Source organism: Lotus japonicus, chromosome 1 (genome assembly GCF_012489685.1).
Source record: "Lotus japonicus ecotype B-129 chromosome 1, LjGifu_v1.2".
Classification (NCBI taxonomy): domain Eukaryota; kingdom Viridiplantae; phylum Streptophyta; class Magnoliopsida; order Fabales; family Fabaceae; genus Lotus; species Lotus japonicus.
Window position 1 is genome coordinate 126,374,308 of NC_080041.1, and position 20,443 is coordinate 126,394,750.

General features: G+C 41.5%; 1 protein-coding gene across 1 annotated transcript; it reads left to right on the plus strand.

The window, feature by feature from the left end:
• Positions 1–19,597: 19,597 nt before the first annotated feature.
• On the plus strand, positions 19,598–20,443 carry LOC130732631 (uncharacterized). Its single transcript, XM_057584642.1, has one exon. It carries the CDS (start codon positions 19,893–19,895, stop codon positions 20,337–20,339), a length of 447 nt encoding a protein of 148 aa, XP_057440625.1. The 5' UTR covers positions 19,598–19,892; the 3' UTR covers positions 20,340–20,443.

Sequence of the window (20,443 nt, forward strand, 5' to 3'; positions counted from 1 at the left end):
AACAGAAGAAGTGAGTACATTTAAGATATAGCATATTATATTAGTCAAAGTGTAAATTTCTTCTTATTTTCGGTGTTATTGTGTATACAGTTCGAATGGATGCCTTATTCACCTAGTGTTATGCAAAAGCTACCTCCAATATGTCAGGACAATATGCATTTATGGAGATGTTTAGCACCCATGATATCCTTTTTTATTGTTGAATGGCATCAACCTGATCGGGTGATGCAGCAATTTGGATTGCAGCAACATGTTCCTGAAAAACCTCTCCAAGTTCCTGGTGTGCATGACATGTCAATGGCGGGGAAACATGATTGGGATTGGGTCACGTTGCATGCACCTTTTCTTTCAGCTTGGAACAACAGACATCGCCAATTGGCTCAAGGTCCTACATTAACGAGGCTTGCACAAGGCAGTGACTTGTACATAAGGTGGTATTCACAACATTCTCGACGTTGGCTTACACGCAAAGGAGCAGCATTAGGACAATTGGTAATGTTATGGTTACCTTTTGAATTTTTTAATATAATTTATACTTAATTCTTACCGAAATAGATTATTTTGTTACAATTGTAGGCGGCGAATCTGCATCACATCTGGTATGGGCTGCCTCTTATTGGACAAGGGAGGTACACAGTTGAAAATCTTCAGAAGCAAACCATGCATTGCCTTGCCTTATGCCAAGAGATGGGGCGGATCACCATTCCCTCATTTGAGGTGCCTCCAATGGAGTCTGTTCAGATCCCGGAGGAAGCCCGAAATTATCTCCCGAAGCTTGGACGAAATCAAGGAAAAGATCTCCATCGGGGGGAAATACAAGAAGGAGAAAAACTAGTTAAAATTGATGCACCCCAACAGCTGCCATCAGGGCAATTTTGGTTAGAACCCACCCAGACTGGTGATTCTTACATGTCGTACTATTATAGTGGTGATGGGTCTAATTATCAGGAGCAAGGGAATGCTTCAGGATTTCAGCAACAGGAGGGGTCATACGCATGTCAGCCACAAGGTGGGTCTTCCTACCATGAGCAAGGGAATGCTTCAGGATTTCAGCAACATGATGCGTCATCCGCAGGTCAGCAACAAGAGGGATCATTCGGATTTCAACAGTATTACCGACCTGAGCAGGTTCCAGAGTCCCAACCTTACCACGGTTCAGCTCCACAAGTGCAACAAGATGACACGTGGTTCACACCAGAGGGTCAATCGATACCCTCGTCATGGGGGACCCCACCGAGCCCCCGACCCGGGTGGGGGGCCTTACAAGATTTGCTAGGAGGTTCACCAGACTTGCAACATGCCCATCCGCCAGATTCTGAGATTCGTGCTACACAGACAGCCTTTGACATCGATCTTAATCAGGCATCCCTCACAGGCTACCATGCGTCGGGCTATGACCCTTCCATCAACCCATACCAACGTTGATGTGTCTATGTTTTTTTATTTTCTATGCAGCTCCTTGTAATAGTTCGTTGTTTGAAGGTTGTATGTTATGATCATTCAGTTCTATTGTTTCAAATTATTATAATGTGTTCAAGATGTGATCACCATTTAAATCGAGAATTAAAAATGATGCTTCATTTCTTACACAAGTTTATTATACATCATTAAGCATACACTCAAAGATAAGACATCAACAACAACATGGTAAAACAAATTATCGCTGGAGAGAATTATTTCTCCGACTCGGTTGAGGCTCCCTTAGGTCCATCTCATTTCTGATGCGAGTTGACCTTGGACGACCTCTAGCACGCACCATGGCGGGGTCTGGAACTAGCCGAGGGCCATCATCTGCTGGCGGAATGTTCAATTCATTGCCAAGGGCCCACCACTCAGCCTTATACGCATCTCGTACAGTCTCTAGCTTATACACAGGGTCCACAAAATCATAATAATTAATAGACTGTCGAGCGCATGCCGCGATCACGTGGTCACATGGATACTTGAATGCTTGGAAACGTCCACACTCGCATGTTCCCAGATCGAGTCGAACACTCCACCTGTAACCATTACGATGCGTGCGCTGGTTGAATCCTTCCTCGACTTCAAACCTAGTTCGTTCCACGTTATACGTGCGCACAATGTGAGCACATGCCTTTTCATGATTTTTGGCTAATGCGACCATGACCTTGTTGCAGTAAACCTGTCGGGCCGCCAATTGATCTCTTGCAGCAATGCCTCTTTGAACAAAGTAATCTACGAGACGGGCATATGTGCATTTGACAAGTGCGGTGATTGGCATGTTCCTAGCGCCCTTGAACACTTTATTAACAGACTCTGCAAGGTTGGTTGTCATGTGACCGAATCTACGACCATCGGTGTCACAGGCGAGGCTCCATTTCTCCTTACTGATTCCATCAATCCATGCCTGGATAGCAGGGCTAGTCTGTCGAAACCTGGCCAATCGTTGCTGAAAAAGGTACGCACATGGCTCGTAACCTGCACAATTGAGCAATGTAAGCCACTTTATCTATTGAAAGGAACTTAAGTAATTGAATTGAAAAATATACCCATCATAACCAGCTCGTGTTTAAGCTTTGCATTCTTAAACTTATGGTTGAAGTTGCTAGCAATGTGACGGATGCAATACACATGATGCGCATTTGGAGGCTGCCACCCGTTTCTCGCATTTGCCACAGCGGCTTTGATGCCTGCATGTCTGTCTGATATCAGACATATACCTTGTTTCTGAGTAACATGTTGCCTTATCAGACGCAAAAACCAAGACCATGAACTCAAACTTTCACCCTCCACCACTGCAAAAGCTATTGGCAAAATATTGGAGTTTCCGTCCTGTGAGGTGGCAACCAGCAATGTTCCTTTATACCTTCCATACAAAAAAGTGTCATCTATCTCGATCATCGGCTTACAATAGTTGAAAGCTTCACAACACTGTTTGAAAGTCCAGAACACCCGACGGAATTTGCGACGACTACCATCAACAAGACCATCCGCACTGACATAATCATCTGTGTAAATGTAGTAGTAGGATCCTGGGGAAAATGAACTCATATAACCAAGCCATCTCGGAAGCTCGTTGTAAGAATTTTCCCAATTGCCAAACACCTGAGCAAGTGCCCTTTGCTTCGCTAACCATGCTTTCCTGTATGACACTTGGTAGTTAAGTTCCCCACTGATTCTCTCCTGTATGGCCGCAATAGGGATAGATGGCTGACCAGCTACCATGCCTGCAACATATTAACGATATTATATGTTATATGTTAATATTCATTTTAAGAGGAATGAGATTATATACATGTCAACAATCATACCTAGTATGTAAGAGCATATGACGTCAGAAGTCATCTTGGTGTGGTCCTGCGATTTCATCGGATTGACGCACGTATGTGGGCCGACCCACCTAGATATTACCCACTTATCAATATTTTTATCTAAGCGTGCCCTTACCCTCCAAAGGCATCCATCCTCAGTATTTGGACAGTATGCAGTAAAGTAAGTTGGTTTGGATTCGAGAATCTTGTAGGTTTGATGGCGTTTGAAACAATAGTACTTTACAGCCATCCTGGCATCTGCCTTGCCCTCAAAACGTAAACCAACATACAAATCATCACCTAACTCCCACGAGCCACCCACATCAGTACCGGGAAAAAAATCTGTCTCTTGATCTGGGTGATCCCAATTGATATATGAGTAGTGTGGAGGAGAATTCCAAAATGGTTCGGTGTTTGGGACAGCTGAACATAAAAATAAAATCAGTACATGCACAAGTAGGTCAATTCAGTAATTATAAGATAAGTTGGTTGAACAAACCATGCACTTGAGAATTAACAGGGGGGTCAGGAGCCGCCTGTTGTCCACCTTCTTGTTCTGAGTGGTCTGAGTCCGATGAGTCTCCGTCGGCAGCTTGAAGCATGTTTTCATCTTCACTTCCCTCTGGTTCTGAATATATGATGTCAGGATTGTCAACAAGGTGGTGGTGGACATCATCATCATCATCCAAATTAACGGTGGGACCCAAATGAACGTTATCTGGTTCATCTTCGTGAATCTCCATTTGTGTGACGCCTTCGTCTGTCAACGTCGGATGAGTGCTTGTAGGATTCGTTGAAACCGGTATTGATGAACTTCCGGCCTCATCAATTTGAACATAAAGCTCCAACATGGTCACCACTGACTGCTGGGCAGATTGTTGCGTAAATACGTCCATCATGACCGCCACATCATCAGTATCCACTATCTGAAGACCTGTATATTGAATTGGATTAGATGACGACAAATACCTAAATGCCACCGACGAAATAACTTGATTACTTCGGAGCTTCAATTTCCCATGCATTTTCTTCTTCAAGTTATTGAATGTGATGCTGCGTTTCAGATGCATCATCTTCTTCGGGCCTTCAAACACCATACCTTCATTGCCCTCGTAAGCTCTACCATTGTAACACACACAAGCAATTACTTGATTCATCTACAAGATTTCAGAATGAGCTGAAGAAGCTCTTTTTTCGAATGGAAGCTTGGTTTTTAGAGTGTGAGCTTCATGAGTTCGCAGCATTATTTTATTAACTCCAATTTGTTGAATCCGCCTCACATGAACCGCATTTAATGCTTCTCATGAATCTGCTTCACCTTACCCGTATTAATGCCCCTGTCTCCAACATCCCATCATGTTCCCCCGGACAAGGATCCGGTTCATGTGGGGCGTATTTATTGCCAGTGATCCGCCCCAGGTTATGCGGATTCTAAAGCATCAGATTCCTGTCAGATTCCCTTGGGAAGGTAAGTGCAGACATTGATTAGACTGATTCCGCTACATCTGACGCGAATTCAGTTCAAAAGTTTTTACACGGGATCCGCGTCACATGACACGAGTTCTGTTCCACTAATCCGTGTAGCATGGAGCGGATCCACCCTCTTTGCCACGCAAGCTCCAAGCTGTTAAGATTCACACCATTCCTGTAAATACCAATTTTTTTCCCCCTTTTTGGTAATTTTTTTTTTGTTCGCATTATTCATATTTTTTTTTCCTAAGTTGTAACACAACATTTATGATTTTCTATATTCCTTTGTTTCTTCTTACATTTTATATTTCTTTGTCGGGTGTCAATAAAAGTATGAAAAGACCCGTGAATCGCTTTTCGGTAGGGTCGGATTCCAAAACATTAAAATAAAAATGCCAATACAATTTCTTGTGACAAAACATTAAAATAAAAATGCCAATACAATTTCTTGTGACAAATTCAATAAGTGCTTGAAACTGATGTGAATCAAAGCATCACCGAGCAAGGTGATTTCTACCACGAGATGATCAACAGAAAGTGGTTGGAGAAGGGAGTAAAACAAAAAATATAAAGGGAATGTGTGTATTGAACTTTAAAGTCAAAGCTGGCCATTAAAGTCATGGTTGAAGTATCAAAAGTACGAGTTGTTAGGGCCAACAAAGGTTGGAAAAACATTCACATTTCAGACTAGAGTGCTTTCACTTGAACATTCAGGGGCTAGCGTTGAAAGTATGAAGACAGATAGTGAGCCAGTCCAACTTTTTGGGGCAAACTGGGAAGGGCACTGTATTGGTTGTCTTTTGAGTCTTGACTATTCAGATAGCTAGGACAATAACATAGGTTTTTTTTTTGGTCAAAATAACATAGGTAAAATACTCTAGATTCTATGTAGAGTTGGCTACACGCACCACTTATGGGTCCGATTAGGCCCAGTTCGCGTGGCCCGCAAATGCACGGATAGGAGTGGGTTAGTCTACAAATAAATAGTTACAAAGATTATATCCACTCATATCCATCTTCTAGAGCTCATTACATGAATAAAATGTACCATTTATAGAGTTAATCATATTCGATTTAAGTAGGACCGATATGACCAGTACAATTCTCCTCATAATGTTGTTGTGCATGGTTCAAACAAAAAATACCCTATATGAAAAAAGAGATATTAACACAAATTAATTTTGTTCTCCTTGCCTAGTTATCTTTCTCACGGGAGAAGATTTTAGGTAAATTCTGTGGTACCCTGAATTTCTTTTGGGTACGGTACCCCGACTAGAAGAAAATGTGAAATTGAAGGGCAAAGAAAGAGAGGAGATTAGATCTTTTGACTTTTGTTGGAATCTTAGACGTCATGTTGGTTGTTGCAGCTTTTTTTAAGTCAGAATTTAGTGGTGGAAGTGGAAATGTATGCGATGTAAGAACAAGAGAGTTATTGACCACAATAAAGGTGAGATATGGAAATTGGTGTCTGGCGAACGACAAGATATTGAGATAATCTACTAAAATGCTCATAAATGATGGTGCTAGAGGCTTTTAAAAGTTAAATTTTTTTGGAGATAAATAAATTTTACATCATTTAAGGTATCCCACCCTCATTTAAATTAAGGTACCACAGCAAGCACCACAAGATTTTTATCTTTTTCATTTTCTATATAATCAAACAAAAGCATTAAATGAGAAGATTTGAAAAATTCTCATAACATATACAAGGCAGAAGTCTAAGGAGGAAAAACCAGATTGCTTGATTAATATTCTTTCTTTTGTCTTATATAGGTTGTGCTACTATTATGTGTTTAGCTGCTTGCATATGACAATAATCAAATTCTTAATTTGTGGTCATTATGTTTTGTGTTACGTTGTTTCTATTCTTGTTTCTTCCATGCGTGCATGTTCGGGTTGCGTTCCGTAACAAATTAAAGTAATCTGGTTATTTTTGTTAAATTTTTGTTAAGAGTTTAATTTTGATGCACCGACGGTGTAAAGTTTTTTTACACCGTCAACCAATCAGATTTCAAGGATGTGACATGTCAATTAAAGAAATTAAATGAAAAAAGAGATTTTCTCACCTCCTTAAAATCTGATTGGTTGACGGTGTAGGTGCATCAAACTTTTTCTCTTTTGTTAATTCTATCATGATATGGAAGGTAATCTTGTGAATTGAAAAGATATGTATACCCTCTCCAATCTCCATTATCAAAGAAAGAATGATGTTCTGAATCGAAACTCCGGTGGCTTTGGATTAGTGAGTTTCATGATAACCCATATTTTATTAACTGATAGTGACGGATGCAAATAATGCCTTTTGTCACCTAAAAAAATTATGTTGTTTTTATGAAATAAAACAATTACCCTAATTCTATAATAATCTATTCATTGCATTTAATGTTCTATCAGATTTAGGCGCAATATCTCACAACTTAGTGGGACTTTTTAATGAGAGTCACAGTTTCACATTGATTAAATGAGCAATTAAGTTTATAAATGGTATAACAAGTTAACAACCTTCATTTTTAAATAAACTTTTAGAGTGACATCATATATATTTTAATATCTCTAGTTAATGAGAAACTTTAACCAAAACATCTCTAAAGCCTAAATGGAAGAATGTAAGAAATTACTGCTCACTCAACATGTCTATGTTTTGTTGTTATCTAGAAACTACAATAAAATTGTATATTTGATATTTTGATGTTTATTAGCTAGACGTCTTTTGCTCACTATGATTATCATTTTCATGCTTGTATAGGTGACATGAATCCTAATTCAATAAGAAAGAATAGTTTAGTTTAGCTAAATCAGTTAGTTAGTCTTGACTATTTGTTACTGTGTTTAGTTTAGCTTTTGAGCATTAATTTTTGGACCAAATTAGAAGAAGCTACACAATTTAGCTTTTGAATAGAAGAACAAGGACATTTGTGCTCAGCAATCAACCAAACACACACTTTATAAGTTATAACTGTTAGCCTGATGGATCATTTTCTTTTATTTAATTCCTGTTTACACGGATTTTTGGTAAACAAATATCCTCTTAGTTCGACTAAAGGAAGTTTAGATTCGGGGTCCTTTTGAGAAAACGCTTTGCCAAAGTGTAGTGTGTGAACGAGTGTATTCTCGACAACAATAAACAACTCAAACGAAACTTGACTTTATTGAATATGAGTCGATTACAAAACAGTCAAGCAAACTAAAATAGCATGAAAGCAAATTTCGACAAAACAAGCTACACACAAGAACTGGAAATCAACAAACTGAAATGCAGGGAAACTAAAGCGTTGGTTCTGCAACATACTCCTCCATCATCACGTTCTGCTCTCGAAGTCTCATTGATGCGGACGTTTAGAGCTTTTGGTGAATTTTCAGAGTTTTTAGTTGGGAACCTCTTCTTCTGCTGCTGCTTCCTCTATTTATATTGTTCTTTCTGCCCATGTTCTTGGCGGTTTTCCTTGGATGCACGATGGCTTCGTGGGTTTTGAATTTTGGCGCCATACCCCACGTTTAGCCGATGGTCTTCGCGCACGTGACTCTATTGCCACGTGGATGGTTCTGAGTCGTGGGCAACCGTTGCTATTCGTGGCATCGTGGGTGTACGCACGTGCTTGTAGTTGCTTGTTATTCGGTAACTGCCTCTTCCATTAAGATGATCGAGATTTCTTCATCTTCTGAGTGTGTCGAGTTATGGCTTTTACTAACTTGTCTTTGAGGGACATCGTGTGCTGAGTTGCCGGCTTCGCCCAACCCTTTCTGTCGAGAAACCACTTTTGCACCATGGTGTCGAGAATTGTAGTACTTGTAATTTTGGCTTAACAATTGCCCCCCAAAAATGTTGGTTGTCGACTGCTTTAGCTCAAAGACACCAAGCATTTTTTTTTTATATCGCAGCCGTTCGATTCCAACGATTCAAATGCTTTGTGCTCTCGACCATTCGATCTTTTTTAGTGGATGCTTCAGCCACCTTTCATCAAGTCAAGGACGTTGGTCAAGCTGTCAGCTTTAAGGAAGCAAAAGTCTCTGCTGGTAAAGCTCAAGTTGCAGCAATGAAAGAGGACTTCAAGAAGTTCACTGCTAGGAAGGTTTTGATCGCAGATGAAATCTCTGAAGTCGACATCAAACTTGAAGAGCTGCATCGAGAGATTACCAAACTGGAGAAAAAGCGAGCTGATTTGGTCGAGGAAGGCCCTGCTGTGAAGGATCAGTTGGATGTGCTTACTAAAGACTACAAGGCTCTAATCATCTCGACAGAAGAGATTATCAAGGAATTGGAGATTGATCAGGCTGTGAAGAAGGGTCTCGATGCCAAGATTGCCACCTTTGCTGATTGTTTGAACTCTTTTAAAACCCTGCTGTAGGACTCTTTTTTTTTTTTATTAATATGTAATGATGGCACTATTCTAACCATGGCTATGCCAATTGCGTGTAATATTTCGACAATGGTTTTGGCACCTAAGCCATATAATTTGACGTTTAATTTGCCAAGTCTTTTCAGTTTCCACTACGCATTTATTTTGACGGCTATTCATTTACTGTTGCATCGTTCAAACTTCCTTGCACCCCCTCACATAGTCGTCGCTTTGTTTCTGGGGAATGAACCAATTTATTGCAATCTTATACCACGTTTTCTTGATTCAATGCAAGTCTTTGTTCATTAAAAGCCAAAGCTATTCACGATGGTGGTGGTAATCTGCATGGCCTATAACCATAAGATGAAGAGTTGGCAACTGATTGCCATTAATTAATGCATTCCTTGGTTGTTACCCTATAAATAGAGCTTTTTTGGTTACTTCTTTTCAGTAACTTCTCCAAACTCTCCCTTGTTTCTTTTCCAGAACTCTTTTCCTGCTTTCATAAATCCCTTCAGCCATGGCTAGCCGTCGTGTTCTCAACCAGATCCGGAACTTGGCTTTTGACCAAGACTTATTCTGGGAGTTGCACTCTTTCCTTCCTTTGGCTGAAGAGCTTACGGGGCTCATTAACCAACTTCTTTCGAGGAATATTATTGCCTCGGTAAGAATTCCTCTTCAGGAGTTCTTGAGCCTCCTGCATGAAGCTGTACCTCTATATGAAGAACACCGGGAGCTTACTGCTCGAGTGTTCTTTGCTGAACACCAGATTGACGAGAAGATGGAGGAATTTGAAGAGTTGAAGGCTGCTCTTAGCCAGGCGGACCCCGAGGGGAGCGTGGGAGCTCTGAAAACTTTGGTGGACAAGCTTTCTTCTACTGCCCGTGAAGAGCTGGATATTCGACAGGAGAAATCGCGACTGGAATCCCAACAAGAGGATGTCTTGGGGCGCATAGAGCCTCTTAGGGCCAGATACAATAGTTGTAGGGCCAACCCTCCCTTTTAAAATTCCTTTGCCATAGTTGTAATGCTCTATTCTACTCAATAAAACATTCGCGTTCGGCAATTTATTTTCTTTTACTTCCTTATTCGATGTTTATCTCATGCAATGTTGGCTTATACGTTTTTAAATATTTGCCATTTATCGTCATTTGTCGATTACCTCCTAATTACTTAATCGAATAAGCGTTGTTTAAAAGTACTTTCTCGACTGTAAAAGGGCCTTCCCAGTTTGGGGCCCACTTTCCATAACGTTTATCTTTTTTATCAATTGGTAAGACGACCTTCCATACGTAATCACCAAGCATAAAAGACTTAGCTCTAACCTTTTTGTTATAAGCTTTAGCAATGCGATCTTTTTGCCTGGTTAAGGTATCCAACACCAATAGTCTTTCTTCGTCGAGATTGACTAATTCGTCAAGCATCATACTCCAATAATCTTCACTTGGAATTTCCTCTTGCCTTTGAATTCTGCACGATTGTAAATATACTTCTGCTGGTAATACCGCTTCTTGACCATATGCTAGTCGAAAAGGCGTTGCTCCGGTAGATTCCTTAGGTGAATTCCTGTAAGCCCAAAGCACTTGGCCTAACGTTTGATGCCAGTTTTTAGGTTTTCGACCAACATGTTTTTTAATCAAGGAGATCAACGTTTTGTTGGCCGCTTCGACTTGACCATTCGCTTGAGCATAATAGGGGGTCGAGGTTAGGAGTTTTATACCCCAAGATTCTGCGAATGATGCTACCTTTTGGCCTACAAACACTGTGCCTTGGTCTGTAGTAAGTGACTCAGGTAGCCCAAAGCGGTACACTATGTGATTCTGAATGAACTCGATCACCGTGTCCTGGGTCACATTTTGTAGAGGAATTGCCTCTACCCACTTGGTAAAGTAATCTATAGCCACTATGATGTACTTATGCTGCCTAGAAGAACATGGGTTAATTTCGCCAATTAGGTCTAAAGCCCAACCCCTGAATGGCCAAGGCTTAATGATCGAGTGTAATTCACTTGCTGGCACATGTTGTATCCCCGCGTGTCTCTGACAATCTTGGAACCTCTTGGCATACTCCATACAATCTTTCATAATAGTAGGCCAATACATCCCTTGTCGAAATAGGATCCATTTCATCTTGATTCCTGCCTGGTGGGCACCACATAGCCCGTCGTGAACGGCCGAGATCGCTATGAACGCGTCGTCTTCACTTAAACACTTCAGTAGTGTTCCGTCGACGTTTTTCTTGAATAGCTCGTTTCCCATGATGACATAGCTCATTGCCCTGTATTTTGTCTTTCTATCTGTAGTACCCACAGGATTTTGCAAGTAATCGACAATTGGCTTTCTCCAATCATTAGGTGCCATATTGTCAATGACCAGGATGTCGAGGTTAGAGGGGTTTAGTTTTTCTTTGACCTCGATAAGCTCTTTTAACCTACATTTATCGACCATATATCCTGACGCGATTTGTGACAATTCATTGGCTTCTTGATTGTCCACTCTGGAAACGTGACCTAGCCTAGCTTCGTCGAATTTGGCCAACAAATTGCTAGCTTTCGTGTAATACCTAGCTAGATTTTCACTAATGCACTTGTATTCCTTGGTAAGTTGCTTTATTACCAACTCAGAGTCCCCTTTTACGACGACATTCTTTGCCCCAAGGGCTATCAGGATCTCGAGGCCTGATGTTAATGCCTCGTACTCAGCCTCATTGTTTGAGCAGTTACTCTTAATCCTAAACTTGAATTTCGTGGGGATGCCCCTTGGGGATACTATGAACATCCCGATCCCAGTACCATTCTTATGGCTAGAACCGTCGAAAAATAGCTTCCAAGGTTGGATGCCTACGTAAGTTATGATTTCTTGAGGCAAAGTATGGTCTGCCAGGAAGTCAGCAATTGCTTGTCCCTTAACTGCCTTTAGTGGGGCATAAGTTAGTGAATACTCGGTAAGGGCTAAAGCTCATTTACCAATTCGACTATGCAAGATAGGTTTGGATAACATGTGCTTTATTATATCATAATGAGAAAAAACCATTACATCGATTGGCTTTATATAATATTTCAGCTTTACGCAAGAGAAGTACAAGCATAAACACAATTTTTCGATCATGGTGTATCGAGTTTCTGCATCATTTATCACCCTGCTTAAGTAAAATATGGCTCTTTCTTTGCTATCTTCATCTTCTTGAGCCAACATGCTTCCGATGGTTCCATCCGTGGCAGAGATGTACAGCTTCATTGGCTTTCCTCTTATAGGTGGTGCCATTATAGGTGGGCTAGACAAGTACGCTTTGAGTTCATCGAACGCTTTTTGATGCTCTGCTTCCCAGCGGAACGCATCTTCCTTTTTAAGTCGAAGAAGTGGGGAAAATGACTTGGTCTTCTCACTGAGGTTAGCAATGAATCTCCTTAGGAAGTTAATCTTTCCCAATAGTGATTGCAGTTGTTTCTTGCTGGTTGGTGGACTAGTGTCGAGAATGGCTTTAGCTTTGTTCTTGTTGATCTCGATGCCCTTTTTATGCACCACAAAACCCAAAAAATCACCTGCAATAACACCAAAGGCACATTTAAGGGGATTCATCTTCAAGCCATATTTTCTCATCCTCTCAAAGGATTTGCTTCGATGCAACAAATGGTCATCCCTTGATGGGGATTTCACCACAATGTCATCAATATAAACCTGCATGAAGGTTTCTATAAAATCATGAAAAATGGTATTCATTACCCTTTGGTAGGTCGCGCCAGCGTTTTTCAACCCAAATGGCATGACCACCCACTCGTATGTCCCCAAGGCACCAGGACATCGAAAAGCTGTTTTCGACACGTCCTCTTCTGCTATGAAGATTTGGTTGTAGCCTGAGTAACCATCCAACAAGCTTAAGTATTCGTGACCAGCAACTGAATCCACCATCATCTCAGCAATAGGCATGTGATACTCGTCTTTTGGAGTGGCAGCGTTAAGATCTCGGAAATCTATGCAAACTCTCATCTTTCCATTCTTCTTGATTACTGGAACCACGTTGGCTAACCAGTCCACATATCGAGCTGTTCTGATAAATTTACACCTGAGGAGTCTTTCGATTTCTTCCTTGATTTTCACCAACACATCTGGATGGAACCTCCTGGGCAATTGCTTGACTGGTTTCTTGTCTTCTTTGATGGGTAACTTCAATTCCACCACTTCTCGACTGAGGCCAGGCATTTCATCGTAATCCCAAGCGAAACAGTCTTTGAATTCCTTGAGTAATTTCACCATCTGTCTTTTAGCTCCGGGTCAATGAGAGCACTGATGTACGTTGGCCTCTTTTCTAAGCCATCACCCAGGTCCACTTCTTCTAAAGGGTCTTGCGCTTCCATTTTCTTGGAAACATCGACCACTGGCTTCTCGAAGCCCAATGGGCCGTCATCATAGATGCAATCTAGCCTCAGATTGCAAAGGTCCTCGAATCCGCATTCCTCGGCACTCTGCTCGTTTTCTTCTATGCACGTGTCATCCTTATTTGTTGTTGCCTCCTCCTGGGGTGTCAATTCGACGGGCAGGATTGAGACACTAGCTTCATCTATAGCCATTTCTTTGGCCATCCTCTCGGCCTCCAAGGCCGTTCTTATTTTGTTTTCGGCTGCGTAAGCCGAAATTCGAGCCATGCTCGAATTAATCATCTTTATCATTGGCTTGCCACCCAACAGTGGCATCTTTCTCTTCATCACTGTGCCATCCACTCATGGCATCAGGTTTGCATGCTTCATTGAGGTTTAGGCCCCGGATGGGATCCAACGTTACTGAGTACTCTGAGTAGGGGTTAAAGTATTGGCTAGCCACTGTGTCTAAAGGAGCAATTGTGGCTAAACTCTTCTCGAAATTCTTCTTACCAACGTAGCTTGTTTCTGCTAAATAGTAGCTTTGATCTGCTTGTACATTTTCGACAACTCCATCAGCTTTCCAAATGGATATACGTTGGTGTAAGGTCGAAGGCACTGCCCCCACGCCATGAATCCATTCTCTTCCCAGCAGCAAATTGTAATTGGCCTTTGAAGGGACCACAATGAACAATGTGGAACGGGCTACTGTTCCTACGGTTATGTTCAACATAATTGCCCCTAGGGAAGAACCTGTCTTTCCTTCATAATCAGAAAGCACCATGTCATGTGAGATTAGATCCGCTTCAGTTTTACCTAACTTCTTGAGCATAAATCCGGGCATGAGGTTGATTGCAGCTCCCCCGTCGACAAGGACTTTGTTAACACCCTTCTCCTCGACTCTGGCCCAAACAAATAGCGGTTTCAAATGGCTCTTCATTTGCTCGGTTGGCCTTTGGAAGATAGCTCTTTCATCTTCGACAGATCCTCTCTGCATCACATAATAACACAAAGGATTGTCATCTGGTTCGTCGTCGACATGGTAGTCTTCCTCGCTTTCAGTGACCTCTGAGATTCTATCGAATTCTGCAGGTAGGATGGACACGATGCAGATGATGTTAAGCTCTTCTCCATCACTGTCGTCGAAATCTTCGAGCATGTCTTCATCCTCATCTTCGACAACATCCTTCCCTTTTTCCTTAGCTGGATTTGGTGGTACGGTTGTTCCTTGTTTGATGGCGTGGTCCAGATGGTTGATAATCGACGCCACACTAGGTTCATTGCGAGAGTTGTCTTCTGGCTTTATGTCCCATAGTGAACGGAACTTGCCACCTCTTTCCCTCTCAGCTTTCCTTTTCCTCAAAAAACGCCTGAACTGAGTCCTGGTCATTTGTTCAGGAGCATAGTAGTTCCCAGAGCCATAGGAGTAGCTTCGTGACACACGGGAATTGTTGATGTAAGAGGATCCCTGGCCTAAGTCGATTTTCTGCCACTTAGGGTATGGTTTTGGCCTTGGAGGCGCTGGCCCGAACCATTGGTTTCTTGGCAATCCAGCATTGGGGAGGTAAGTTTTGTCTTTATTGCTTGCTTTCTGGCCTTTATGGCCATCGAGTTCCTGGTCTCTCTCGACCCACTCCTCGTGAGGGTACTTCAGTCTCCTGGATACAGGAGCCTTCCTCTGATAATGCCTTTTCATTTCTGAATCTTGATAGGCCTTGGCTGCGGATTTGCGAAAACAGCGCTGCATCGAGGGCACAGCATAACTTCTTTCTCGCCATTTTTGCTGCTGGATAGAAACTCGACAAGGGTTTCTCCAGCCTTGGGGTAAACCTCTTCCAAGTTCACTTCTTTCTCAACTTCTGGTTCTTCGACAGCTATGTTTTCTTCTCTTACTTCTCCCAGCGTCAAACCCAGACTCAGCTTTTCGGAAATGTCGACCATGCCAATGTAGAAGGGCTCTACATAGTTGGCCTCAGCTATCTGCAGTGGATCAGAGTCGATCTTCATTTGACCTTTGACTTTTTCATCATACTTGAGTCTTCCTGAGTCCAATGCTCCCTGCACAAGGTCCCTGAAACGAACACATTGTGAGGTCCAATGACCAAAAAAGTTGTGATATTTGCAATATTTCTTCCCTTTCCTTTGTTCAGGAGAAGGAAGTTTTTGGTCTTTAGGGACCACAAGCAAACCATCAGACACAAGTATATCATAGATTGCATCGCATTTGGCCACATCAAAAGTATAAGTTTTCACAGCAGGAATCGTGTTCTTGGGGTTTTCCTCCCCAAGTTTGTTTTCACGTGGTTTCAATGCTTTACAAACATAAGGATCCCCTGGATGAAGTTCAGCCAGATTGACGTCATTCAAATCGACGTCCGCCGGGACTTCTCGATAGACACATGGACTCTGACCTACTGAATCCGCATCTATGTACGCTACCTTCTCCTTCTTTGGCCACTTAGTAGTCTTGGCCCTTTCCTCTGACTTTTCGGCCTTTAGCAATTCGATGTGCCTCACTCTATCTGCGAGTAAAGACATATCTCGAATATACTGAGTGTCGATTTTCTTTCTAATGGAATATTCTAGACCACCAGCGGCTAAAACAACTAGCTCGTGTTCAGGGACATGGGTGAAACATCGGGATTTAAGCATCCTAAACCTGTTTAGGTAATCATCAATAGACTCTGCTGGCTTTCTTTTAACACTAGCCAGATCCTTCAAACTTACTTTGCACTCTCCCCTAAAGAACTGTTCATGGAAAATTCTTTCCAACTGAGCCCATGTATGGACTGACCTAGGAGCGAGGGTGGTGAACCAGGTAAATGCATTTTTGGTTAAAGAACTCGGGAAGTACTTCATTTTTAAATTTTCATTGATGGCTAAGTCTCCTGCTTCGATTTGGTACCTGGCTATGTGTTCTACCGTGGACTCTCCTGAATCCCCCGAGAACTTAGTGAATTTGGGGACCTTCCAGCCTCGAGGAAGTTCTGATTCGAGAACCTCCTCTGTAAAGGCTGACACAAAATGGGGTCTATTCGCGAAACCCACGTTGAAACCATGTTGGTTCAACAATTGCTCCACCACAGCAGCAACATTTTGTTGCCCCCCAGCGTTCTGGTGTCGAATTCTTTCTAGCACACCATCAGCGTGTTCTTCCCTGTTTACCATATACACATTTTGCAATGGTGGCTGCACTGCCTCGTACAAAGGGTTTGCCCTCATCTCTTGGTGTTGCGGCGCCTGATAGCGCACCGGGGCAGGGACATGGTTAGGCAACGAGATGTGGTTAATCCCTGGTGCCGGTTGGATTTCGACTGGTGCCCCCAGGGCTGTCGCCAAACGATCCATCTGTCGTGCCAAATGCTGATTATTGGCATTATTATTTTGGAGCACAGGGTTGATTAGCTCACCTATCTGTCGAGATAGCATGTTAACCATTTCATGGTTACTATCATCTACTTGCTGCCTAATGGCTTGAAGTGAACCATTATTCATACCTGTAGATAAATAAATTTGTGAACTAGATCCAGGAATAGGGGGACTAACTCGACTTCCCAAGTTTAACATTGTTCCATTTGCCCCAAAAGGGGGTATGCTGAATGGGGGAACATTTTCAGGGAACGTCGAATACGTGCCTTGTATGCCTTGCATCATAGATGTAGGCATACCATAAGGCATGTCCCTCGTAATCGTTGGAACAATTTGTGCCTGTACTGATGTAGATACAGGCATTTCTGCAACTGCAGAAATTGCCACGTTCTGGGTTGGCATACTGGTGCCATGCCCCATTCCAGTAGAAACTTCTTCATTATTGTTACCGCTACTTCCCCCAGGGCTACTCTGATTACCCACGTTAGATCCTTGAGGAGAGGTTCTTCCTCGATTACTTGCCATACTCAAAGTCTTACCACTTCTCAGGTGCATATAAATCACAATCAAGACAAGTAGCAAATACCAAATAGCATGCAATAAACCCAAACACACAAAATGCTTCTGTAAAACTTAGTTTTCACAAAAACGGTCCCACTGGGCGTGCCAATTTGTTTACACGGATTTTTGGTAAACAAATATCCTCTTAGTTCGACTAAAGGAAGTTTAGATTCGGGGTCCTTTTGAGAAAACGCTTTGCCAAAGTGTAGTGTGTGAACGAGTGTATTCTCGACAACAATAAACAACTCAAACGAAACTTGACTTTATTGAATATGAGTCGATTACAAAACAGTCAAGCAAACTAAAATAGCATGAAAGCAAATTTCGACAAAACAAGCTACACACAAGAACTGGAAATCAACAAACTGAAATGCAGGGAAACTAAAGCGTTGGTTCTGCAACATACTCCTCCATCATCACGTTCTGCTCTCGAAGTCTCATTGATGCGGACTTTTAGAGCTTTTGGTGAATTTTCAGAGTTTTTAGTTGGGAACCTCTTCTTCTGCTGCTGCTTCCTCTATTTATATTGTTCTTTCTGCCCATGTTCTTGGCGGTTTTCCTTGGATGCACGATGGCTTCGTGGGTTTTGAATTTTGGCGCCATACCCCACGTTTAGCCGATGGTCTTCGCGCACGTGACTCTATTGCCACGTGGATGGTTCTGAGTCGTGGGCAACCGTTGCTATTCGTGGCATCGTGGGTGTACGCACGTGCTTGTAGTTGCTTGTTATTCGGTAACTGCCTCTTCCATTAAGATGATCGAGATTTCTTCATCTTCTGAGTGTGTCGAGTTATGGCTTTTACTAACTTGTCTTTGAGGGACATCGTGTGCTGAGTTGCCGGCTTCGCCCAACCCTTTCTGTCGAGAAACCACTTTTGCACCATGGTGTCGAGAATTGTAGTACTTGTAATTTTGGCTTAACAATTCCCTTTATTAATTAATAACTATTTAAAAACAATTTCAAACAAATGGCAAGAATTTTTTTATTTTATAAATTAATTTTCTTTTTTTGAAAGAAAAAATGATACCAAATTTTCCCATTTTATTTTTCTCTTGGAATTTTCAGGCTGAAAATGATATTTATTATAACAACTTTGATTTGTTCATAGGATCATTTTCACTTTCATCATGTTTCGACACAATTTCAAAATATAACCCCTTTATAGCTCTTCCTTGTTTTCACATCACATCACTCATCATTTAAGTTGGTAGTTTGGTGTGGAAAAGAGCATCAGGTGCTGGTTTAATGCTGCAACATGTACACAGGCTTGACTTACTAACGCTTTGAGGGATTTTGCGCAATGGCTACCAACTGTATTTTGCATAAGTTTATTGTAATTGAGGGGTGCGTTTTGGCCGGCCTATCTTTATTGAGGCTGTAGTTTTTCACTAGTTTGCTAATTTCTTTCCTCTCTTTGTATATGGGTTAGCACCCCTTGTGCTTAATCAATATATATTCTTTGCATATTAAAAAAAAAACTCATCATTTAAGTCATTTTTATCTTTTCCATTTCTATATCTCTCAAGATGAAGCTCAAATTTTGGTGTGAATTGTTGTTGGGGAGATAGATGAGTCCAAAGCATGAGACCACACATCAATGAAATGAGACACCAAGAGATTTGCACATCACATCCTTACTAAAAACTTTAAGACATTGAGTTCATGAGACACATATCTTATAAAATTCACACCTTACTCATATTTAACCAATGTTAGACTCAAACTCACACTTAAATTCTCAAGATTCTCTCCACCAAGTGCAAGTCACTATCACATCGCCATACTCTTCCTCAACGGAAGTTATCCATACTTGGACCGTCGTTCACTTCACTGCATATACATTTTTCCCGGCCACACCACCAAGTAGAATTTCGATACAATAAGTCGTCAATCAGACTCATATACCACTTGTTGGGGAGACATGGAGAGTCCAAAGCATGAAACAATACACTAATGAACGAATGAGACAAGACACCAATAATAGATTTAGACATCGCATTTTTACTCAAAATCTTAACATTAGGTTCATGAGTCACATCTATTATAAAATCTTCGTCTCGCCCATATTTACCTAATATAAGACACAAAGTCATACTTAAATTCTTAATATGAACAAATTATTTTCTTATCATAATAATAACAAATAATAAACATGAAATGAGTCACATCATCAAGTAACGGAGAAGCAAGCAAAAGAGAATAAAAGAAGAAAACATGATTCTTTCTCTTGGCCTCTGTCTTGACAGCATATTTTATATGCAGGGAGTGCCATGATAATTATGATAACACCAACACAAACTCTCAAAACACACAACTAATTGAGAAGAAAACACAGTCATTGCAAATCATCACACATGATAACTCCCACTATGAATCCATTCAATTACTCTCTCTTTCCTTCCTTTCCACACTCTTTCCTTGCAATTTAAGCTTTTCATTCCCCTTTTTCATAAAAATAAAAAAATTAGCAATTTATAAGATCCCCTGCAGCAAACTGAGTTCACCTCAGAACAGAGAAAGAAGACAAGATGGCCTCTGTTTGCATATCAAACTGCATCAACGACACACGCGACCCGCGTGTACCGGTTCGGGCCACTTACGTGAACCTCTACAAGTGGCCGGAATCGGACGCGGAGTTCGTGAGGTCGGTGAGCTCCAATTCCAACAGAGAAAAGGGTTCGTCGCAGATTTACGGGCACCCCAGGGTGGTGGACAGCATTTCCTGCAGGGGATTGTACCTCAGAAGCTACACGTTTTCAAGGGAAGAAGAGAAAGAGCCTCAGAAAACTCAGAAATGTTTTGGCAAGGTGAAGGGGAATGGGAACAAGACAAAGCCTGAGGCTAAGAAGAAAAAGAAGTGTTTGATTTGGAGGAAAGCTAAGGAGATTTCTTGCTCTGCTGTTTTTCGGATTTTTCAAAGGTTCTTGGCTTGCTCTGCTAGTGTTGATGTTGTGGATGAAAATTATTACTTTTAATTAAGGTTTGGACTTTGAACTATACGAATTTGTTGTTGCTGTTTTTATTTTTATTTTTTCATTTTCCCTATTTATGATCGAGATAAAGAATTCATTGATGTTAA